The 25,586-nt window shown below is 47.7% G+C and overlaps 1 protein-coding gene across 1 annotated transcript in view; it reads left to right on the top strand.

Annotated features, from left to right (window-relative positions):
- Positions 1-22,009: 22,009 nt before the first annotated feature.
- The window catches only part of LOC119969210 (gastrin-releasing peptide receptor-like), a 71,295-nt gene continuing 67,718 nt past the window's right edge, over positions 22,010-25,586 (top strand). The window contains exon 1 of the mRNA XM_038802510.1: positions 22,010-22,675. Within this exon, the coding sequence (XP_038658438.1) occupies positions 22,083-22,675 (593 nt within the window). The 5' untranslated portion in view covers positions 22,010-22,082. The remainder of the gene's footprint in view (positions 22,676-25,586) is intronic.

The raw sequence follows: 25,586 nt of genomic DNA on the forward strand, positions 1-25,586 counted from the left end.
TTGGACTGTGGGAGGAAACTGGAGCACCCAGAGGAAACCCATGCACACACGGGGAGAACGTGCAGACTCCGCACAGACAGTGACCCAAGCTGGAATCGAACCTGGGACCCTGGAGCTGTGAAGCCATTGTGCTATCCACAATGCTACCGTGCTGCCCTAATGGTGCTGCCAGTCAAATGGTATCTTGATGTCAAGGGCATTCACTCACATCTCACCTTTTGCATTCAGCTTTTATTTCCATGTTTGGACTAAAGCTATAATGAACCCAAACTGTGAATCATCGAGAAGGTTATTGCTGAGTAAGTATAGCTTCAAAGCGCTGGTGCCAACACCTTCCATCACTTTGCTGATGATCAAGAGTACACTGATTGGACAGTAATTAGCCAGTTTAGAGTGGTTTTGCTTTTCTGCAGCATTTTTGACACAACTGATTAGCTTGCTAGGTCAGTTCATGGGGAATTTTTTCTTCTTTTTTTAAATTTAGTGTACCCAATTCATTTTTTTCCAATTAAGGGGCAATTTAGCGTGGTCAATCCACCTACCCTGCACATCTTTGGGTTGTGGGGGCGAAACCCACGCAAACACGGGGAGAATGTGCAAACTCCACATGGACAGTGACCCAGAGCCGGGATCGAACCTGGGACCTCAGCGCCGTGAGGCAGCAATGCTAACCAGTGTGCCACCGTGCTGCCCCTAGTTCATGGGGAATTTGGCAGTCAACTACATTACTGTGGGTTTGGAATCGCATGTGGGCCAGACTAGGTAAGGATGGCAGATTGGTTTAGTACACTGGGCTAGATCGCTGGCTTTTAAAGCAGACCAAGGCAGGTCAGCAGCACGGTTCAATTCCCGTACCAGCCTCCCCGAACAGGCGCCGGAATGTAACAATTAGGGGCTTTTCACAGTAACTTCATTCCCTACTTATGACAATAAGCGATTTTCACTTCATTTTCATTTTCATTTTCATTTCGTTTCATTTCATTTCCTTCCCTAAATGACATTAGTGAACCAGATGGGTTTTTGTGACAATCGACAATGGTTTCATGGCCGCCATTGTTGTGATATGATGTATATGTATCCTTTAAGGAGATTTATCTTAAGCTGCTGTCAATCACTACAGTCCTGACACAGGATATGATGTATTAGTCCCATGACTTTGCACCCAGTCGACTGCAGCAGCTTCTAGAAGTCCGACATGCATTATCAGCCTTCCAGTTGACATAGTTTTATCTTCAAATAAAGAACCCAGGTTATTGTTTGACAAATTTCTGTCATGTTTACATCGTGACGTACATTTACGTCAAATAGAAGAATGTAACTGCCATTATTGAGACTCGCTTTTTTAAATTTCCAGATTTGTGAATTGAATTTAAATTCCGCCAGATGCAGTGGTGGGATTTGGATCCTTGTCTCCAGAGCGTTAGCCTGGGCCGCAGATTACAATGCACTGAAGTCCTTTCTATTGGTATGCTATTGTGGTCTTAATCAAATGAAGCCTTTGAATTGATAGAGTGTGAACAACAGAGCTTTGGCCTTTCTTTGACTTGAAAGCAAGTTTCTGTGATAAATCGCCGGCTGCTTACTTCAAAGTGCAGGAATCAAAATTGTAATTATTTCAAGTATTCAACAATCTAATCTAACAAACTGATGTAATGCCATATGAAACAATGTGTCAAAGTCTTGCAGACAGCGTAGTAAAATATGTTTTATTCAGCTCCACCACATTTCCAAATGTGAGGGCAGCTGTGCGCAGTGACAATAAAGCACCACAAAGTTCTTTGTGCGACCCGCTTCTACAGTAACCATCACCATCTCCAATGGTCCAGTCGTTGCATGAAAGAGGTTAAGCACATGGTGAGTGAAGAGGAACAAGGAGGAATAGTCATCTGACTGGAACACATGAGATGAACGTAAGAAATTGTTATTTTTGTATTTGTTGCTCTAATGTTACTAAAACAACTGGTTTTAACATGCACACGGCCAATATGTCTGCTAAAGCTAAGGGATTATAAAAGTAAGGTAATCCTTGACTTTGCAGGAGATGTGTTCTGCTGATAGTTTTGAGAAGCATTTATTGTTTACAGAAAATGGAGCATTGTTTTGGTTTGGAGGTCCCTGCGGGTATCGATAATTTATGAGAGAAGTTGAGCGCAATCAATCAGCCATGTCATGCGTGAACGGGGACACGACATGGCTGGTTGATGCCAGGTAAGTTCTCTTCTCGGATTTACCTGGCTCGACACTCCTCACGAGATCTAACAGGATCTGGCGAGCTGTCACGATCCGGAAAATTTGCATTGTGGGTAGACTCAGTGTGGTGAATGTAACGTAGTAATTCACACTGTATTTACCAATACCATTGTAAGCGCAGTAGCGTTATGCAACCACTAGGGGGAGTAGCTCTGGGAATGCTCAGGAGTTTGTACAGGGCTCCACCATTGGCTCCGCCCACGACTCCTCCCCCTTGACTGCTGTATAAATAACCGTGTCCAGAGCCAGCCTGCAGTTCATCGAGAGTTCAACGGGTAACAGGCTGGCTCTGTAGTAAGTAGATTAAAACCACTGTTCATATCTTAAAGTATGTGTCTCGTGAATTGATGGTTCCATCAATTTAATCTACTTAAGAACAGTCAGGATTGATCATGGAATCAGCCCATAAGCCTGGACGCCTGGAACTCGACCCACAGGATGCAGAGGCAAAAGAAATCTTCTCCCACTGGCTGCGGTGCTTTAAGGCCTACCTGGCAGAAGCGAGCACAGCCGAAACAACAGAGGAACAGAAGTTAAGTCTACTGCACGCGAGGGTGAGCCACAGAATCTCTATGCAACTAAACTCGGCCGGTTCATATACTGCAGATGTATGTAAGGCCCATTAACGAAGTTTACGCACACCATGTGTTCACGACTCGCCGCCAGCAGCCTACAGAATCACTCGCCGAATTTTTAAGAGACCTCAATAATCTATCTAATGGCTGTAACGATCAAGCGGTTACGGCGGCTGAACATAGAGAACTTGCTGTACGCGATGTTTTTGTAGCGAGGCTCAGGTCTAATTATGTGCACCAACGACTGCTGGAAAAGGGGGCCCAAGACTTAGAAACAACTGCGGAAATTGCTACCACGATGGAGGTCTCCTTCCGCAGCCTCACCTCGTTCCCCGCGGACCCCGCGACCCAATCATGGGCCCTCGACCAGCGACTCCCCCAGGCCTGTGCCACGCGGCCGCCCAGCCACCAGGCTGCTCCAGCCCGCCATTTCTGCGGCCAGAATCAGCACCCGCGGCAGCACTGCCCGGCCCACAACGCGACCTGCAGCAGCTGCGGGCGGAAAGGCCACTACGCGAGAGTGTGCCTCGCAAAAAGGGCCCCAGCTTCCAACTCCCCAACGGCACAAAGTAATCGCTCCCCACACCCGCAGGCCCGCGGGGCCCGAAACGCTGTAGCCTCTGCCCCAACCCAGCCCCCTCCCGCCACGTGCAATCCATGGGGGCCGCCATCTTGGCAAACCTCCACCACGTGGCCGGCCACGTGCGAATCATGGGGGCCGCCATCTTGGACGCCATCTTCCTCGCCGCCCACCACGTGCGATCCACGGGCCCGACCTGCATCTCCACGCTCGGCCAACTCATCGGAAGAGTACAACCTCCCCGGGTGCTCGTCACACGGCCCGCAACTCGGCGCAGTCACCCTGGATCAATCACGCCCGAAGCATCTGCAAAATTTGATGGCAGAGGTCCATATCAATGGGTACAACACGCCATGCCTTTTTGACTCCGGGAGCACTGAGAGCTTCATACACCCAGTTCTGGTTAGACGCTGTTCACTCCCCGTTTTCCCCTTGCGGCAAACTATCTCGCTCGCTTCAGGCTCCCATTCTGTACAGATCCAGGGGCGCACTGCCGTGACACTCACAATCCGAGGCGCTAGCTACTTAAAATTTCAACTCTACGTTTTGCCCGACCTCTGCGCGCCACTCTTATTAGGCCTAGATTTTCAGTGTAACCTTAAGAGCCTCACCCTCAGCTTCGGCGGACCCCTGCCCCCACTCACTGTCTGCAGCCTCGCTACACTGCGAATCTCCCCCCCCTCCACTCTTCGCCAATCTCACAAAGGACTGTAAACCCGTAGCCACTCGTAGCAGGCGATACAGCCTGCAGGATAGGGTATTTATCAGATCAGAGGTCCAAAGGCTTCTCAGTGAGGGGATTATAGAGGCCAGCAATAGTCCCTGGAGAGCTCAGATGGTGGTCGTTAAGACCGGGGAAAAATTCCGCATGGTTGTCGACTATAGTCAGACCATAAATAGATTTACGCTCCTCGACGCGTATCCCCTCCCCAGGATTGCAGACATGGTAAATCAGATCGCCCAGTATCGGCTCTTTTCCACGGTGGATCTGAAGTCTGCAGACCACCAGCTCCCAATCCGCCCGGAGGACCGCCAATACACGGCATTCGAGGCCGATGGCCGCCTCTTCCATTTCTTCCGGGTCCCCTTCGGCGTCACTAATGGGGTCTCGGTGTTCCAACGAGCAATGGACTGAATTGTGGACCAGTACGGGCTGCGGGCCACGTTTCCGCACTTGGACAATGTCACCATCTGCGGCTATGACCAGCAGGACCACAACGCCAACCTCCACCGTTTTTTCCAGACGGCACAGAAATTAAACATCACCTACAACAAAGAGAAATGCATTTTCCGCACAAACAGACTGGCCATCCTCGGCTACGTCGTGGAAAACGGAGTCCTGGGCCCAGACCCGGACCGTATGCGCCTCCTCTTAGAACTCCCCCTCCCCCATTTCCCCAAGGCCCTCAAACGGTGCTTGGGCTTCTTCTCCTACTACGCCCAGTGGGTCCCTCAATATGCGGACAAAGCCCGCCCACTCTTTAAGGCCACACGATTTCCCCTGTCAGCTGAGGCGCGCCAGGCCTTCAGCTGCATCAAGGAGGACATCGCCAAAGCGGCCATGCGGGCGGTGGATGAATCCACTCCATTCCAGGTTGAGAGCGATGCCTCAGAGGTAGCTCTAGCAGCCACACTAAATCAGGCAGGGAGACCAGTCGCATTTTTCTCCCGTACCCTCTCCGCTTCAGTACTCCGACACTCCTCAGTCGAGAAAGAAGCACAAGCCATTCTGAAGGCTATTCATTACTGGAGGCACTACCTCGCAGGTAGAAGGTTCACCCTCATCACCGACCAAAGATCGGTCTCCTTTATGTTTGATAACTCGCAAAGGGGCAAAATAAAAAATGATAAAATTCTTCGGTGGAGGATCGAACTCTCCGCCTACAGCTATGATATTAAGTATCGACCCGGGAAGCTCAACGAGCCTCCGGATGCCCTATCCCGCGGGCCATGCGCCAGAGCGCAGATTGACAGACTGAAAGTCGTCCACAACAACCTCTGCCATCCGCCGGCCCGCCCACTACATCAGAGCCCGAAACCTGCCTTTCTCCAATGAGGAGGTAAAAGCGGTCACCAGGGACTGCCCGATCTGTGCGGAGTGCAAACCGCACTTCTATAGACCAGATAGGGCCCACCTGGTCAAGGCTTCCAGGCCCTTTGAACGCCTCGTGATTGATTTCAAAGGGCCACTCCCTCAACTAACAAGAACGTTTACTTTCTAAACATCGTAGATGAGTTCTCCTGTTTCCCATTTGCTATCCCGTGCTCCGACATGACCTCCCACACAGTCATTAGGGCCCTGCATAGCATCTTCACCCTGTTTGGTTTCCCCAGCTACGTGCACAGCGACCGGGGTTCGTCCTTCATGAGCGACGAGCTGCGTCAGTACCTGCTCGACAAGGGCATTGCCTCGAGCAGGACTACCAGCTACAACCCCAGGGGGAACGGACAGGTAGAGAGGGAGAATGCGACGGTCTGGAAGACCGTCCTACTGACCCTCCAGTCTAGAAAGCTCCAAGTCTCCCAGTGGCAGGAAGTCCTCCCAGATGGCTCCACGCTATTAGGTCCCTCTTATGCACAGCGACCAATCAGACCCCTCACGAGAGGCTCTTCATTTTTTCCAGGGGCACTACCACGGGGGTCTCACTTCCGGCATGGCTGAGGGCACCGGGCCTGGTACTCCTGAGGAAACAGGTCAGAGCACACAAAACCGACCCCCTTGTTGAGAAGGTGCACCTGCTCCACTCCAACCCTCAGTACGCCTTTGTCGAGTTCCCTGACGGCCGCCAGGACACAGTATCCCTCCGGGATCTGGCACCCGCCGGATCCAGCGCCCCCTCTACCCCCACAGAAGGACCCCTCACCCGACACCCCATGCTGCCGCCCCCTCGCGCTCCCAAGCCCATGAGCTCGCTCCACCAGTTCCGTGCACCCGCGCCGGCCAGCCCCCAGCGCCCCCAGTCCCCGGTCGAATCAGAAGAGTATGAAGCTTGGACACAACCCTCCCTGGAGTCCGCCATTGTACCCCAGCACACAACACCCATCCAGCCACCGCAAGAGGCTGCAACCCCGGTGCTCCGCAGATCACAGCCCACATTTCGACCACTGGACAGACTTACTTTGTAGACCACCACCCCCGCCGGACTTGATTTATTTTGCAGGGGGTGAATGTGGTGAATGTAACGTAGTAATTCACACTGTATTTACCAATACCAGTAGCGTTATCCGACCACTAGGAGGAGTAGCTCTGGGAATGCTCAGGAATTTGTACAGGGCTCCACCGTTGGCTCCGCCCACGACTCCTCCCCCTTGACTGCTGTATAAATAACCATGTCCAGAGCCAGCCTGCAGTTCATCGAGAGTTCAACGGGTAACAGGCTGGCTCTGTAGTTAGTAGATTAAAACCACTGTTCATATCTTAAAGCACATGTCTCGTGAATTGATGGTTCCATCACTCAATATTTGGCAAATCTGCATATTAGAGTGAACAGCTTGTTTCACTCTAATATGCAACTCTCCTGAACTATCCGAGATATTGGGATCTAACCCCTTCTCCTCAGAGACCTTAGATGAGCGCTGCCCAGTACTGGCCCCCACAAACAGGAATCAGGCGGAACAGCACTTGGGGAAGTCTCACAGGGAATCAGAGGCCCCCAGATAAGAACATAAGAACATAAGAACTAGGAGCAGGAGTAGGCCATCTGGCCCCTCGAGCCTGCTCCGCCATTCAATTAGATCATGGCTGATCTTTTGTGGACTCAGCTCCACTTTCCGGCCCGAACACCATAACCCTTAATCCCTTTATTCTTCAAAAAACTATCTATCTTTACCTTAAAAACATGTAATGAAGGAGCCTCAACTGCTTCACTGGGCAAGGAATTCCATAGATTCACAACCCTTTGGGTGAAGAAGTTCCTCCTAAACTCAGTCCTAAATCTACTTCCCCTTATTTTGAGGCTATGTATCCTAGTTCTGCTGTCACCCGCCAGTGGAAACAACCTGCCCGCATCTATCCTATCTATTCCCTTCATAATTTTAAATGTTTCTATAAAATCCCCCCTCATCCTTCTAAATTCCAACGAGTACAGTCCCAGTCTACTCAACCTCTCCTCATAATCCAACACCTTCAGATCTGGGATTAACCTAGTGAATCTCCTCTGCACACCCTCCAGCGCCAGTACGTCCTTTCTCAAGTAAGGAGACCAAAACTGAACACAATACTCCAGGTGTGGCCGCACTAACACCTTATACAATTGCAACATAACCTCCCTAGCCTTAAACTCCATCCCTCTAGCAATGAAGGACAAAATTCCATTTGCCTTCTTAATCACCTGTTGCACTTGTAAACCAACCTTCTGTGACTCATGCACTAGCACACCCAAGTCTCTCTGAACAGCGGCATGCTTTAATATTTTATCGTTTAAATAATAATCCCGTTTGCTGTTATTCCTACCAAAATGGATAACCTCACATTTGTCAACATTGTATTCCATCTGCCAGATCCTAGGCCATTCACTTAACCTATCCAAATCCCTCTGCAGACTTCCAGTATCCTCTGCACTTTTTGCTTTACCACTCACCTTAGTGTCATCTGCAAACTTGGACACATTGCCCTTGGTCCCCAACTCCAAATCATCTATGTAAATTGTGAACAATTGTGGGCCCAACACGGATCCCTGAGGGACACCACTAGCTACTGATTGCCAACCAGAAAAACACCCATTTATCCCAACTCTTTGCTTTCTATTAATTAACCAATCCTCTAGCCATGCTACTACTTTACCCTTAATGCCATGCATCTTTATCTTATGCAGCAACCTTTTGTGTGGCACCTTGTCAAAGGCTTTCTGGAAATCCAGATATACCACATCCATCGGCTCCCCGTTATCTACTGCACTGGTAATATCCTCAAAAAATTCCACTAAATTAGTTAGGCATGACCTGCCCTTTACGAACCCATGCTGCGTCTGCCCAATGGGACAATTTCTACCCAGATGCCTCGCAATTTCTTCCTTGATGATAGATTCCAGCATCTTCCCTATTACCGAAGTTAAGCTCACTGGCCTATAATTTCCTGCTTTCTGCCTACCTCCTTTTTTAAACAGTGGCGTCACGTTTGCTAATTTCCAATCCACCGGGACCACCCCAGAGTCTAGTGAATTTCGGTAAATTATCACTAGTGCATCTGCAATTTCCCTAGCCATCTCTTTTAGCACTCTGGGATGCATTCCATCAGGGCCAGGAGACTTGTCTACCTTTAGCCCCATTAGCTTGCCCATCACTCCCTCCTTAGTGATAACAATCCTCTCAAGGTCCTCACCTGTCATAGCCTCATTTCTATCAGTCGCTGGCATGTTATTTGTGTCTTCCACTGTGAAGACCGACCCAAAAAACCTGTTCAGTTCCTCAGCCATTTCCTCATTTCCCATTATTAAAACTCCCTTCTCATCCTCTAAAGGACCAATATTTACCTTAGCCACTCTTTTTTGTTTTATATATTTGTAAAAACTTTTACTGTCTGTTTTTATATTCTGAGCAAGTTTACTCTCATACTCTATCTTACTCTTCTTTATAGCTTTTTTAGTAGCTTTTTGTTGCCCCCTAAAGATTTCCCAGTCCTCTAATGTCCCAGCAATCTTTGTCACTTTATATGCTTTTTCCTTCAATTTGATACTCTCCCTTATTTCCTTAGATATCCACGTTCGATTTTCCCTCTTTCTTCCGTCCTTCCTTTTTGTTGGTATAAACCTTTGCTGAGCACTGTGAAAAATCGCTTGGAAGGTTCTCCACTGTTCCTCAACTGTTCCACCATAAAGTCTTAGCTCCCAGTCTACCTTAGCTAGTTCTTCTCTCATCCCATTGTAATCTCCTTTGTTTAAACACAAAACACTAGTATTTGATTTTACTTTCTCACCCTCCATCTGTATTTTAAATTCCACCATATTGTGATCGCTCCTTCCGAGAGGATCCCTAACTATGAGATCATGAATCAATCCTGTCTCATTACACAGGACAAGATCTAGGACCGCTTGTTCCCTCGTAGGTTCCATTACATACTGTTCTAGGATACATTCTATAAACTCCTCCTCAAGGTTGCCTTGACCGACCTGGTTAAACCAATCGACATGTAGATTTAAATCCCCCATGATAACTGCTGTACCATTTCTACATGCATCAGTTATTTCTTTGTTTATTGCCTGCCCCACCATATCGTTACTATTTGGTGGCCGATAGACTACTCCTATCAGTGACTTTTTCTCCTTACTATTCCTGATTTCCACCCAAATGGATTCAACCTTAACCTCCATAGCACCGATGTCATCCCTTACTATTGCCCGGATGTCATCCTTAAATAACAGAGCAACACCACCTCCCTTACCCTCCACCCTGTCTTTCCGAATAGTTTGATACCCTCGGATATTTAACTCCCAGTCGTGACCATCCTTTAACCATGTTTCAGTAATGGCCACTAAATCATAGTAATTTACGATGATTTGTGCCATCAACTCATTTACTTTATTCCGAATACTACGGGCATTCAGGTAAAGTACACTTATGTTGGTTTTTGATTGACCTCTAGGCAGAAAGGCACCCTGGTAATGCTGGTGCCACGCAGGCACTTTGGCACTAACAGCCTGATGACCTGGCAGTGCCACCTGGGTACCACACTGGCTTGGCAATGTGTCCAGGTGGCACTGCCAGGCTGGCAGGTTCACTGCAAGGATGTTGAGCTTGCAGTGCTAGGCTGCCACTGTGCCTGCACTGGGAATCGGGCCCGGGGTTGCCCTGCCCATGTGATGTGGGGACCCCTGGGACCCCCTGATAGATGAGTTGGGACTTTAGGGAGTCAGGAGGTCATTGGGAAGTGGGGGCGGGGGGGTGTGGGGAGATCAGAACGCCATTTAAAAATGGCACCCCAATATCTTCCTGCACTGGGAGGTTCTGGCAAGCAGAGCCCCTCAGTGCAGGAAACGGGACCAAAGTGCAGCCTTGGCAGTGCATTCCCCACTGAGGTCCTGGATTGCAAGTGAGTCTTGTTCAATTTTGTGGTCTTTGGCACTGTGAGTGCCGGGAAACACCTGACTAAACGTATGCAACATGGAACTCTGTTTCAATTTGGTTAGATTTTGCCTATTGTTTTTGGTCCTGGATTACCAGGCGATGTGTCATCCTGTGTGAGGCGACAGAAGAATGGCTTATGCTTTGGGTACAGGTGATGGAATTAAGGGGAGGAGACAGTTCTGTCTGTAGTTTCAGTTTGCCATAGGATTTTAGTCTTCCAAGAAGTGTCTTTCAGTTTGTTTCTGAAGGTTTCTCTCCAAGGGCTCTGCAAGAGAAAAGCAAGCCAACATGATTGTTAACTTTATTTGTAAGTGTTATTTGATCTGTATTGGTTGCTTAACTGGAATAGATACTTGCAGGTGCAGGGAGTAAGTTAAAGATTTTCCTTTTAATTGAATAAAGTTAGAACTGTTACCGATAAAGCTACTTCCTTGTTGCTAATATCATTAATTCTGTGTTTACATTGAAGTTTGTCTTGCCATGAAAGATACCTACTGGTCAGTGTTATCACTCATGTGGTGCAGTCACCTTTCCTCTCAGTAGTATACACTGCAAATAGTTGGACTCTCATCCGGGATCCTAACATGCTGAAGTAGGAGTGGGCCATTCAGACCGTAAGCACCTTTTGCCGTTCAATTAAATACAGGCTGATCGGCAACTTTAAAAAAAATATTCATGGAATGTGAGCATCCCTAGCTGGCAAGCACTTATTGCCCATCTTTACTTGCCCTTGCAAAGAAGCTGTCTTCTCAAATTGCTGCAGGCCGTATGGTGTAGGTACACCCACAATGCCGTTAGGGAGGGCGTTCCAGGATTTTGAGCCAAAAGGAATGGCAATATAGGGCAAAAGAATTTCTATGTGTTGCCCCCTGCGGTAAAAGCGGTGAGACTCCAATCAGGTGGGTCGACACAATCCAGATCACAATCCACACACAATTAGTCATTTTTCTGAAATTTGGGAAAATTCCCACCAGGAAAGACACTCCTTTATGCGGTTGCCAAAGGCCCCCCACTTTCAGGTCCCCTCCAATTTCAGGTCTATCCTCACTTCCAGGTTCCCCCCTTTCAGGTCACTCTTAAGGTCCCACCCCTGGCACTGTCAAGCTGGTACTGTCAACCTACCCTGCCAGGGTGGTGCCGTGGCACTGCCCAGACATGTCCTGGCCACCCAGGGCACCAATGGCCTCTGAGCCCCTGGCATGGTCATCACATCTGATCTCCATTATTGGAAACCAGTCATAATTCTCACTCGCTTCACTTCGCGCTGGTGGAGAAGGGGGCATGGTGGGGGGATGGGCGGGAGGGGGGGGAAGGAGGGGGGGGGGGTTATACCGGGAGCCGGGTGAATTCAACTTGAAACTGAAAATGCATTTTTAAATTGAGACTTCAATATGCTAATCTAGTTCACACCCTCATTGGGTGTGAAGAAGATTATGTTGCCTTCCGGGGATGGGAAGCATCTCTAAAGTAGTCCTCCCCATCGTTCCTCTTAAGAGATTCTCTGGCTATAACGTGATTTTCATCGATGCACTGGGGGCCAGAGAATCGCCCCCATAAGTTCCAAGTCAGGATGGTGAGTGACTTACCTGGGAGCTCACAGGTGGTAATATTTCTATGAATCTGCCGCCTTTGTCCTTCTAGGTGGTAGCGGTCATAGGTTTGGAACCTTGTCAAAGGGACCTTGGTGAATTTCCACAGTGCACCTTGCAGATTGTACACACTGCTGCTACTGTGTGTCAGTGGTGCAGGGAGTGAATATTTACAGTACAGGATGGAGTGCGAATCAAGTGAGCTACTTTATCTTGGATAGTGTTGAGTTTCTTGAGCCTTGTTGAAATTGAATTCAACCAGGCAAGTGGAGAGTATTCCATCACACCACTAACTTGTGCCTTGTGTTACGAGGATTAGATATTAGGAAATTGCGTCCAGATATAGGATTGAAAACGTAGCAAGCAATTTAGGGGTTAAAAGACTGAGGCGGAAAAAAACTGCTGTTACAAAGTCAGAGGGATGTACCCACACCTTGCCTGAGTAACATTGACTCATTCAGACTTAAACACGTTGGTAGGAATACACAGGGAGTGGGAATCTTTCACCCCGGGGCCGGCTGGAGAATCGCTGCGACCAGCGCAAATCGCACCACGCTGCCCCGATGCCGGGACGCGATTCTCCACAGAGCGGAGGATTGGCACCATTTGCGCTGGTGCAGTCGGCACGGTGCCAGCCGGGACTGTTCTATGGGGCACCCCCGGCGATACTCCGCCCAGGATGGGCCGAGTGGCTCTACCGAAAACCCGAGTCCCGCCGGCGCTGTTCTAACCTGGTCTTACCCGGTGGGACCTCGACGTGGAAGGGTCCGGGGGCGGCCTGTGGGGGGAAAGGGGGAGTCCAACCCTGGGGGGGGGCCTCCGCTATGGCCTAGCCCACAATTGGGGTCCACCAATCGGCGGGCAGGCCTCTCGGGCTGGGGGCCTTCCTTTGTTCCGCGCTGGCTCCTGTAGCCCTACGCCATGTTGCATCGGGGCCGGTGCAGAGAAGAGAGACACCGCACATGCGCGGAAATCGCGCCAGTCCCACTGTGCATGCGTGCATTGGCGCCAATGTCACTGTGCATGCGTGGAACCCACAGTGCCCATCTGATGCCAGGATCACAGCTAGAGCAGCATGGGTCGCTCCAATGCCATGCTGGTCCCCTGTAGGGGCCAGAATTGATGATCGTGAGGCCATGTTGACGCCATCGGGAAACGTGACAGCGTTTACGACAGTGTCAACACTTAGCCTCAGGATCAGAGAATCCCGCTCAGGATGCCTATGTTCAGCGAGGGTGAGTCACTTGTGATCCATTGTCCTTCGGGATACTCCTGTCTGACTAGCCATTAGCCCATTACAGAGTCTGATGACCCCTTTGTCTGTCAATGGAAGTTTAGTATCATATTAATAGCTTGGCTCTGTTCTTTTGTATAGGGAGTGGGAAATCAAACAGCTAAGATAAGATTGATGGGTTCAGGGGTTGAATCCATCTGGGTCAAAAACTCCAGCAGAGCAGGGAGACAATGTGACATATCTGCCAGATCAAGGTGCACTTGGCACCGTCGGGGAATGGGGGAGGACACCCGCTCCCGGTGGTCGTCAACATGACAGTTGCCCTGAACATTTACACCCCAGGGTCCTTCCAGGTGCCGACTGGAGACCTGTACAAGTTCACACAGAGCTTGGTGCACAAATCGGTACAATACATCCCTTTCAATGTGGGTGGAGCCCAAAAGATGCCTGGGCAGTGGGGTTCACTGCAATCGCCGAGATGCCCCAGATCCAGGGGATGATCAATGGAATGCATGTCCCCTTACGAGCACCGGAAAATGGCAGGCTGATCTTCATAAACCGATAGGGGCTCCACTCAATGAACAGGCAGCTGGTGTGGCACCATCAGATGTGCATCATGCACGTCTGCGCTCGATACCCAGGAAATGTGCATGACGCCTTCATCCCAGCACACTTGACAATTCCCAGCCTCTTTGAGGTGCACCCCCGGAGCAGGGTAGGTGGATTGGCCATGATAAATTTACTCTTACTGTCCAAAAATTGTTAGGTGGGGTTACTGGGTTACGGGGATGGGGTGGAGGTGTGGGCTTGATTGAGGTGCTCTTTCCAAGGGTCGGTGAAGACTCGATGGGCTGAGTGGTCTCCTTCTGCACTGTAAATTCTATGATACTGTGAACTGAATAAAATGTGGCACTCTCCAGAAGACACACCTTCTTTCCTGAAAGCTTCATCAACCACAGGCTCCGATAGGAGCTGGCTGAAAGTCTTATATACACTGATTGATTGCTTGGCAATTCTATCAAATGACATCATGAGTTCTGTCACAGAACATAAAAGAGATGTTTTCGGACCGGCACTTCAGAACGGAGGGGGGGGGTGCTCCAGTCTTGAAAGACTACAATTTAAACAGAAATCTCTAAGGCTGCAGTAACTTTGTAGCAGCTAATTAGCTTTTAACAAGAAAAAAAATATTTTTTAAACATTGAAAGTTTGATTATAATACAGTACTGCTTTACTCCACCCCCCCCCCCCCCCCCCAGCCCCGTACTTAGCTTCACATATGTATATTCAAAAATAAACACCCACTCTGAACCAAATGGTTGATGCCATTCAACCTACCTTCCATGGATCTCTCCTCAAATTCCCCAGATGGTTGTCACATAAGTGTTTTCAAACTCCACTCTCAAAAAGTCATGCTTTAAAAACATATTTCAAACAATGCATTCCATCAGTTGTTTTCTGATTATGTTGTGTTGGAGGTCAATCATCTTTGTGCAGTGATATCACTTCCCAACCCCATCAACTATAAATCCAGCTAAAACTAAACTCAAAAAGCATTTCTATCCGAAAGATGCCCCATGGTTACTAAACAACAACTTTATACTTCTCCCAGCTTATTTACTTTTCACACTGCAATCCTCTCTAAGCACAATAGAAGAACACTTTTGGATGGCTAAATCCCCACACCTTTGTCAATCATGAATCTAACTATAGGTTCACCCTTCCTTACACAAAATTATAAATTAAACCTGCTGAAACCTATACTTTATTTCTAATACTCAACAATAGAAAAATATAAATCCCTAAAACTACCTCTGTTTTTCTGACACCTTATGATGGAGGGAAGGACATTGATGAAATGACTGATGATGGTTTAGCTTCAGACACTACTCTAAGAAACTCCTCAATGATATCTTGGCACGGAGATGATTGAACTAAAAATAAAATACCATCTTTCCTTTTTCTAGAGATGACTCCTAGCAGTGGAGCCTCTCCACTATCCCCACTCAACTCCAGTCTCCACTCCATTTGGTTCCATATCCATATCTGGTGAATCAGTTTGAGAGATCCTTTGTTGGGCCCAGAGATTAAGGCATCGCAGAATCTCTCTCAAAAAAAATCTCTCTCAAAAAGTCCCTCAAAATGAGGAGAACACTTGCCATGGAGTATAGCTCATGGCAAGAGCTTGTACATGGAATCTTTCAACATGGGGAGGCTATTGAGCGAGAGCTGCCATACAGTCGGGCTGACTAGGAAACTCTCCCGCTGTGACCATCTGCAATAGGCATATCAGAAAGATTTACAGATTGATGATCAAACTGTTTGGCCGTGTTGTGAATGCATTTTCCATGGCCATCACGTCGTGGCTTACAGGTAGAGAGGACACCCACTGCACCAGAAGACTTCACAGGGTCTACCTACAATTCATATTAATAACCAAAATTCAACACATTAAATGGAAACATTTAAGAATGTGTCATGCAGCCTATATAACTTGGTGATCTGTACAGTCGAATCTAAAAGATATATTTGCAGGGTGAAGCATGACTGTTTTGACCAAACTGGAGAGCATCATGGGTATATGGTCGCTCCAGCTCCCTCTGTGCAGAACTTTAGTTAGCTAGTTTCTGAACCCAGTCCTGGCTTCAATCATGAATTCTCCCATTCAGAATCTAGAGACTTTTCACTTTGAAATCCAACTATGGTTTTTGGGCCAACTTTGTTGGAAGATCAGATAACATGATATTTCAGAAAATATTGCTGGCCAGGAATCAGAGGGAATGTTATGCGGAGAATGGGAGGAGCCAAAGAAGGTGCGAGAAGTGTCTCTCAATGTAACATTGAATCAATTCCACATGCTCAAATAACTACAGAGTTATCCCTAAGGATAGATATCCAGCTGGGTGCCCGGGACAAGGAGATACTGGGCCAATGTTACTAGGCATTATCATCTCTGGATGCAGGCATTAATACCGAGACAGAATTCAACTCACTTCCTCCACCTAATGGAGGATCACTTGAGATCACACTGTTAGGGACCGAAAGATGCAATCACATTCTTTCACTGAGGAGATGTGGCCGGTTGGGGGAGGGATGGGGAAAAGGCTGACCGCATCTGCATGCACAGCTTATAATAATAATAATCGCTTATTGTCACAAGTAGGCTTCAATGAAGTTACGATGAAAAGCCCCTAGTCGCCACATTCCAGCACCTGTTCAGGGAGGCCAATACAGGAATTGAACCCGCGCTGCTGGAATTGTACTGCATTGCAAACCAGCTATTTAGCCCATTGTGCTAAACCAGCCACTTACGAATTAGTGTTAAACTGGTGACTGATTTGCAAATACTACGCATTCTGAACCTTATAGCATTCACTCTATCATATTGTTCAATTTTATATTCTGTTCCTGCATCTCCCACATACATACATATAAAGAAGAGATGTGTGAAGAAAGGAAAATAAACACATTGGTTCTGAATCCAAATACACAGTAGGAGATATGTACATCTTGCTGTAAGGTCAATTTTCTCCACGAATATCGTGCCAGGATCTACAAGCACCCACTAGCAACCTAGATAGTTTTGCATGTTGCAATTACCATTTGAAATGTTTCTTTTAGATTGGAATCATCAAGGATTCCAAAGTTGCATTTGAGTAGAAGATTCAAGGCCAAATTGTAAGGAAAATCAAATTATCATCATAAGGATTTGATAACAACCACCCTTTTATTCTTAACCTACCAATTTACTGAGTTTGATGAGATCCTCTGGAGACCCCCCAGAAGGAATAGAGAGAGATGCCACATCAGGCAGGATACATGGTGGCTATGGTACACTTAACCATGGGAGAGATGGGCAGCACGGTGGCGCAGTGGGTTAGCCCTGTAGCCTCATGGCGCAGAGGACCCAGGTTCGATCTCGGCCCTGGGTCACTGTCTGTGTGGAGTTTGCACATTACCCCCGTGTCTGTGTGGCCATGCTAAATTGCCCCTTAATTGGAAAAAAATAATTGGGTAATAATTGGGAGGGTTTAAACTAATTCAGCAGGGGGTTGGGAACCTGAATTGTAGCTCCAGTATACAGGAGGTTGAGAGTAGTGAGGTCATGAGTAAGGTTTCAAGGTTGCAGGCGTGTACCGGCAGGAAGGAAGGTGGCTTAAAGTGTGTCTACTTTAACGCCAGCAGCATCCGGAATAAAGCGGGTGAACTTGCGGCATGGGTTGGTACCTGGGACTTCGATGTTGTGGCCATATCGGAGACATGGATAGAGCAGGGACAGGAATGGTTTTTGCAGGTTCCGGGGTTTAGATATTTCAGCAAGCTCAGGGAAGGTGATAAAAGAGGGGGAGGGGTGGCATTGTTAGTCAAGGACAGTATTACGGTGGCAGAAATGACGTTTGATGAGGACTCGTCTACTGAGGTAGTATGGGCTGAGGTTAGAAACAGGAAAGGAGAGGTCACCCTGTTGGAAGTTTTCTATAGGCCTCCGAAAAGTTCCAGAGATGTAGAGGAAAGGATTACAAAGGTGATTCTGGATAGGAGCGAAAGTAACAGGGTAGTTGTTATGGGGGACTTTAACTTTCCAAATATTGACTGGAAACGCTATTGTTCGAGTACTTTAGATGGGTCCGTTTTTGCCCAATGTGTGCAGGAGGGTTTCCTGACACAGTATGTAGATAGGCCAACAAGAGGCAAGGCCACATTGGATTTGGTACAGGACAGGTGTTAGATTTGGAGGTAGGTGAGCACTTTGGTAATAGTGACCACAATTCGGTTACGTTTACTTTAGCGATGGAAAGGGATAGGTATATACCGCAGGGCAAGAGTTATAGCTGGGGGAAAGGCAATTATGATGCGATGAGGCAAGACTTCGGATGCATAGGATGGGGCGGGAAACTGCAGGGGATGGGCACAATTGAAATGTGAAGCTTGTTCAAGGAACAGCTACTGCGTGTCCTTGATAAGTATGTACCTGTCAGGCAGGGAGGAAGTGGTCGAGCGAGGGAACCGTGGATACTAAAGTAGTTGAATCACTTGTCAAGAGGAAGAAGGAGGCTTATGTAAAGATGAGACGTGGAGGTTCAGTTAGGGAGCTCGAGAGTTACAAGTTAGCTAGGAAGGACCTAAAGAGAGAGCTAAGAAGAGCCAGTAGGGGACATGAGAAGTCTTTGGCAGGTAGGATCAAGGATAACCCTAAAGCTTTCTATAGGAATGTCAGGAATAAAAGAATGACTAGGGTAAGAGTAGGCCCAGTCAAGGATAGTAGTGGCAAGTTGTGAGTGGAATCACAAGAGATAGGAGAGGTGCTAAATGAATATTTTTCGTCAGTATTCACACAGGAAAAAGACAATGTTGTCGAAGAGAATACTGAGATACAGGCTACTAGACTAGAAGGGCTTGATGTTCATAAGGAGGAGGTGTTAGCAATTCTGGAAAGTGTTAAAATAGATAAGTCCACTGGGCCGGATGGGATTTATCCTAGGATTCTCTGGGAAGCTAGGGAAGAGATTGCTGAGCCTTTGGCTTTGATCTTTATGTCATCATTATCTACAGGAATAGTGCCAGAAGACTGGAGGATAGCAAATGTTGTCCCCTTGATCAAGAAGGGGAGTAGAGACAACCCTGGTAACTATAGACCAGCGAGCCTTACTTCTGTTGTGGGCAAAGTCTTGGAAAGGTTTATAAGAGATAGGATTTTTAATCATCTGGAAATGAATATTTTGATTAGCGATAGTCAACACGGTTTTGTGAAGCGTAGACCGTGCCTCACAAACCTTATTGCGTTCTTTAAGAAGGTGACCAAACAGGTGGATGAGGGTAAAGCAGTTGATGTGGTGTCTATGGATTTCAGTAAAGCGTTTGATAAGGTTCCCCATGGTAGGCTTTTGCAGAAAATACAGAGGCATAGGATTCAGGGTGATTTAGCAGTTTGGATCAGAAATTGGCTAGCTGGAAGAAGACAAAGGGTGGTGGTTGATGGGAAATGTTCAGCCTGGAGTTCAGTTACTAGTAGTGTACCACAAGGATCTGTTTTGGGGCTACTGCTGTTTGTCATTTTTATAAATGACCTGGAGGAGGGCATAGAAGGATGGGTGAGTAAATGTGCAGATGACACTAAAGTCGGTGGAGTTGTGGACAGCGCGGAAGGATGTTGCAAGTTACAGAGGGACATAGATAAGCTGCAGAGCTGGGCTGAGAGGTGGCCAATGAAGTTTAATCCAGAAAAGTGTGAGGTGATTCATTTTGGAAGGAATAATAGGAAGACAGAGTACTGGGCTAATGGTAAGATTCTTGGTAGTGTGGATGAGCAGAGAGATCTCGGTGTCCATGTACATAGATCCCTGAAAGTTGCCATCCAGGTTGATAGGGTTGTTAAGAAGGCGTATGGTGTGTTAGCTTTTATTGGTTTGGAGTTTTGAGCCTCGAGGTCATGTTGCAGCTGTACAAAACTCTGGTGTGGCCGCATTTGGAGTATTGCGTGCAGTTCTGGTCACCACATTATAGGAAGGATGTGGAAGCATTGGAAAGGGTGCAGAGGAGATTTACCAGGATGTTGCCTGGTATGGAGGGAAGATCTTATGAGGGAAGGCTGAGGGACTTGAGGCTGTTTTTGTTAGAGAGAAGAAGGTTAAGAGGTGACTTAATTGAGGCATACAAGATGATCAAAGGATTAGACAGGGTGGACAGTGAGAGCCTTTTTCCTCGGATGGTGATGTCTAGCACGAGGGGACATAGCTTTAAATTGAGGGGAGATAGATATAGGACAGATGTCAGAGGTAGGTTCTTTACTCAGAGAGTAGTAAGGGTGTGGAATGCCCTGCCTGCAACAGTCGTGGACTCACCAACATTAAGGGCATTTAAGTGGTCATTGGATAAACATATGGATGATAAGGGAATAGTGTAGATGGGCTTTAGAGTGGTTTCACAGGTCAGCGCAACATTGAGGGCCGGAGGGCCTGTACTGCGCTACAATGTTCTATGTTCTATGTTCTACTCTAAATTTATTTTAAAAAACCATGGGAGAAATCCTGCATCAGATTCATGGCGTTGGAAAATCCTCCCCTGGTTAAGTCGGAAGGTGGAAGAGGCTAACATGGGATTCCCAGCTGCAGCAGGCATTCCTCAGGGTAGTGTCCTAGGGTCAACCGTCTTCAGCTGCTACATCAATGACCTTCCATCCATCATAAAGTTAGAAATGGGGATGTTCGCTGATCATTGCACAGTGTTCAGCACCATTTGCAACTCCTTAGATAGTGAAGTAATCCATGCCCAAATGCAGCAAGACCTAGACACTATGTTGGCTGATAGATGGCAAATGACATTTGTGCCACACAAGTGTCAGGCAATGGCGATCTCCAACAAGAGACAATCCAACCAAGTCCCCTTGAGGTTCAAAAGTGTTACCTTCACTTAAATTACAGCTATCAGCATTGTGCGGTTATCATTGACCAGAAACTGAACTGAATTAGCCAGATAAATACTGTGGTTACAAGAGCAGGTAGAGGCTGGGAACCCTGTGGCGAGTAACTCACCCCCTGACCCCAAAGCCTATCCATCATTGCAAGGCACAAGTCGGGATGAGTGCAGTTCCAACAACACGTTAGAAGCTCAACACCATCCAGGAAAATGCAGTCCGTTTGATTGGCATCCTAACCAGTAACTTAAACATTCACTCGCTCCATCATAGAAGTAGCGTGTACCACATACAAGATGCACAGCAGCAACTCACCAAAGCTCCTTAGACAGCGCCGCACAAACCCACGGCCTCTGCCACCTAGAAAGACAGCAGACAAATGACAATACCATCACCTGCAAATTGTCCTCCAAGCCACCTACCATCCTGATTTGGAACAGCATAATGAAGGAAATCAGGAGCTAGGAGAGACTAGAGTCAGATAGACATATATTTGGGAGGCTCATGGGGCTGGAGGTGCTTATAAAGGTAGGGAGGGTTGGAGGGAATGAAGGAGGTTACAGAGCTAGGAAGGGTTGGAGAGACTGGGGGACGTTACAGAGATAGGGAGAGTTGGAGGGGCTGGAGGGGGTTACAGAGGTGGGGGCGAGTCAATGAAGAGATTTGACACAGGCACGGTGCATTGACTCGAACATGCAGGTCGTTCCACACCCCCTGTCCATAAGACCATAAGACCATAAGACATAGGAGTGGAAGTAAGGCCATTCGGCCCATCGAGTCCACTCCGCCATTCAATCATGGCTGATGGGCATTTCAACTCCACCTACCAGCATTCTCCCCGTAGCCCTTAATTCCTCGCGACATCAAGAATTTATCTATCTCTGCCTTGAAGCCATTTAGCGTCCCAGCCTCCACTGCACTCCGCGGCAATGAATTTGTCCACATGGAACAAAATACTCCAATATACTGTATCAATTTCTCAGACAGATCACAGGACAGAAACACTGGACTCCCATATAGTTCTCACATTTTGGCATTAAAGGAGACATTGTAGGGTAGGATTGGGGTGGGGGAGGGTCAGCATTGAGGAAAGAGGACTGCCATGGGGTAAGTATATTCATTGTGTGCAGGGCGGGGATAACAAAGGTGCTGACTGCCCTGCAGCCTGGGATGTTGCCAGGTTGCTGTGTGTTATAAGGGGGATTGCTGGCTCCTTCACAAGGCGCTGATTTATTTCTCCAGTAGGTGGCTGGTTGCACCGTGGGTTTCCTTGCTCTCAGTGACAAGTTCCTTCGTACAGCCCGTTTTAAGCGGCGAGAAGTGACGCCAGTGCGGTAAAGCTGCACACGTCTGACAGCCCGCGGAGCTCCCACTTTAAATGTGGCCGCGGCCAATCTCCCAGCCACACTGCAAAGAGCACAAGACACGATGGGAGGGAGAGTTGAAAAGCACCAAAAGGCTTCATCCGACTGCTGCCGACAGCGGGAAACTCGTCCCAATTGAGAGGGACAAAATACCCATGGGCTTGTCCCCCAAAAGTTCTGCCCATTCTTCAGCCGAGGGGCACCGGGGCGCAATGACTGAAGGCAACTTCTCCCGCCTGGACTGGGAGTTGAACCAGTCCTTCGTGGACAGCAGCCCGGCTCTCGACCCCGATGCCCAGGGCTCCCCCTTCCTCTACACCATCCCCGCCGTCTACGGGCTCATCATCCTGATCGGGCTGGTGGGCAACGTGACCCTCATCAAGATCTTCTGCACCGTGAAGTCCATGAGAAACGTGCCCAACATCTTCATCACTAGCCTGGCTCTGGGGGACCTGCTGCTGTTGCTCACTTGCGCCCCGGTGGACGCCAGCAAGTACGTCTCCACCGAGTGGATCTTCGGCCGGGTGGGCTGCAAGCTGATCCCCTTCATCCAGTTAACCTCGGTGGGGGTATCTGTCTTCACCCTGACAGCGCTGAGTGCTGACAGGTAGGTCGCCACCTCCCTTCCTGGAGATCCCTTTCGATTTCCACATGCCCCAAATTGGGAATATTTAAGTGGATTTTGCCAGATTCGGGAGGGGGTGGGCTGATAACGCCCTCAATCTGCGGTATGTACTCTGTGCAAGGCAGCCTAAATCTGGCAAAATAGCGGCTTCTCTCCGGGTTTATATTAACCTCAGTGTTCAGTAAATGGAAATCACTGCACTTATAAGACTTTGCAGCAATAGCTTCAGTGTTTGCTTGTATCAAATGTTATGGTGAACTCAGATAAGAGGGACTGTAAGGCGGAACTTGCAAGAACAAGTTGGGAAAGATCCTGGAGGACGCTGAGCTCTGTGGTCTGGATGAAAGTCATATTGGGTGAGGGGAGTCCCGGAGTGAGGCAGCCTGACAGTGGGAGGGGAGGGAGTGAAAGGGAGATAGGGCTGGGTATTAATGCCCTCGGGTCAATCGGAAATCCTTCAAATCATATATTCACCGACTGCCCCTTCCAACTCTCTCAACACGGGCCAGGCTCGGAGACGGCTATGCTCACATGTCAAAGGGGATTGGGTCGGATCGGAAACCACCCTGAGAATTTAACTGAGTCGGACATTTCGCGCCGAAAGGTTTCCCGCTCTGCCGGCGCAGTCAGTCAGCCAGGTGCGGCTGCTTCGATCCATGAGCCGTGCTCCACAACCGAGTCATTCTTTGTTCACACTCTCATTTCACGCTCTCATTAGAAATGTTTCTCACAGTCCCATGTTGCAGCCCACAATTTGTACCTTGTCAGGCTAGACAGATAAAACACACATGTGTTAATTGTGTAGGTCATTTTCATTGAATGGATGGGCAAACCAGCAGCTCCGGCTCCCCAATAACCTCCCTTCAATTAACAGTTGCTAGTTCGGAGGAACGCACTGTGACTGTCCCTTCTCTCCACCCCCCCCCCCCCCCCCCCTCCCAGCTACTGTGGAGGAACATTGGTAACCAACAGAAACACTGTTATTGTGATCTGCTGGTCTGCATCACACCAGGTCAGTCGACAATCCAATGTTGCCCACTTTACAAAGCTGAGATATGGTTCAGATCATCCAGGCTTTGGGGAGAGAGATTGGTGAAAATAGTTGGATAAGGCATTGAACAGGCGCCTGCAGCACTAACGCTTGTTTTCTTTTTGTTTTGGTGCTGTCACTGAGCCACAGGCAGTGTGTTATCACGATGTATCTTGTTAGGAATGTGGAATATTGGGGAATGGAGGTGTTCTCGAGGGGTCACTGCGCTCAGTCTACTCTGAACCCAATATTTGCTCAATAAAAATGTAATTTGAAACTGCAAAAACATAACTTCACTTGATTCAATCGGCTAGAGAATTCACTTTATTTTCAAAGAACAATTAGACTGTAATATTAGAATAATCTGATTATTCATAATGATCTGTGCACTCCTTTGGCACTGGATGACTGGGCTTAGCACAGTGGTCTGAACAGCTGGCTTGTAATGTAGAACAAGACCTGCAGCACGGGTTCAATTCCCATACCGGCCTCCCCAATAGGCGCTGGACTGTGGTGACTAGGGGCTTTTCACAGTAACTTAATTGAAGCCTTGTGACAATAAGCAATTATTATTATTAAGTATAAGGTAAATTTGCTATGTCCCAGATGCTTTCTCCTTTGAATAACATCAGCTGGTATGGGAATTGAACCCATGCTGTTAGCCTCACTCTGCATCATGAACCAGCTGTCTAGCTCAAAATGTTTGAAAAGTGTATCTGCCCTCTATGCTATTTGGATATTCACATGAAAAGAGCTCTGCTTGCGTGTCTAAGTTTGCATGCAAGAGGGCTGCACATTTTCAATTCTTCAAGCTGAATCTTGCACTCTCTGACCGTATCCACAGTTTGAGTTCATGAAATAGAAACAGAAAAGCATTGGGAGCACTCAGCAGGCCAGGCAGCATTTGAGCGGAGACAGAATGCCTGACCCGCTGAGTGTTTCCTGCCTTTTCATTATTTATTTCAGATTTATACAACTTTTCTTTTGCTTTTGTCTGAGTTTTTGATTTCACTTCAATGATTGTGACATGCAAACTGCATTGAAACTACAATCATGCAGCAAGGGATTTGATTGGACTTGATTTAATGTCACATTTACAGAGGTACAGTGAAAAGTATTGTTCTACGTACAGTCCAGACAGATCGTTCCATACATGAAAAAACATAGACCATACATAAATACAAAACGTAGAGTTAGTGTCAGTGTTAGAATTAAGTTTTAAAAGGTTAGTGTGGTTATCAGAGATTTAGAAATTGGTTATAAATTAGCACAGTGCTAAATTGCTGGCTTTGAAAGCAGACCGAAGCGGGCCAGCAACACAGTTCAATTCCTGTACCAGCCTCCCTGAATAGGTGCCAGAATGTGGCGACAAGGAGCTTTTCACAGTAACTTCATTTCGGGGCTGGTTTAGCACACTGGGCTAAATCACTGGCTTTGAAAGCAGTCCAAGGCAGGCCAGCAGCATGGTTCAATTCCCGTACCAGCCTCCCCGAACAGGCGCTGGAATGTGGTGACTAGGGGCTTTTCACAGTAACTTCATTGAAGCCTACTCGTGACATTAAGTGATTTTCTATTCATTTCATTTCATTTCAGAAAGAGGATCTGTGGGTGAGAGCTCGCAGACAGTTGCCACGCTTTGGCGCCATGTTGGAAGAATTGATGATTACTTTGAATATTTATTGATCAGGGATGCAGAGCTTAACTAAAAAAACACACACACACACACCAACATTGCGCACAAGACTGTGTGATTGCAAATAATTAGGAAACTGGTCCAACTGCTGAGTGTATGTAAGCAACAGATGTGAAACTAACCCTGGCAGGTAGTTTCACGTTACTTTGGGTATCCACAGATTGCAGTAT

Source organism: Scyliorhinus canicula, chromosome 7, assembly GCF_902713615.1.
Source record: "Scyliorhinus canicula chromosome 7, sScyCan1.1, whole genome shotgun sequence".
Lineage (NCBI taxonomy): Eukaryota > Metazoa > Chordata > Chondrichthyes > Carcharhiniformes > Scyliorhinidae > Scyliorhinus > Scyliorhinus canicula.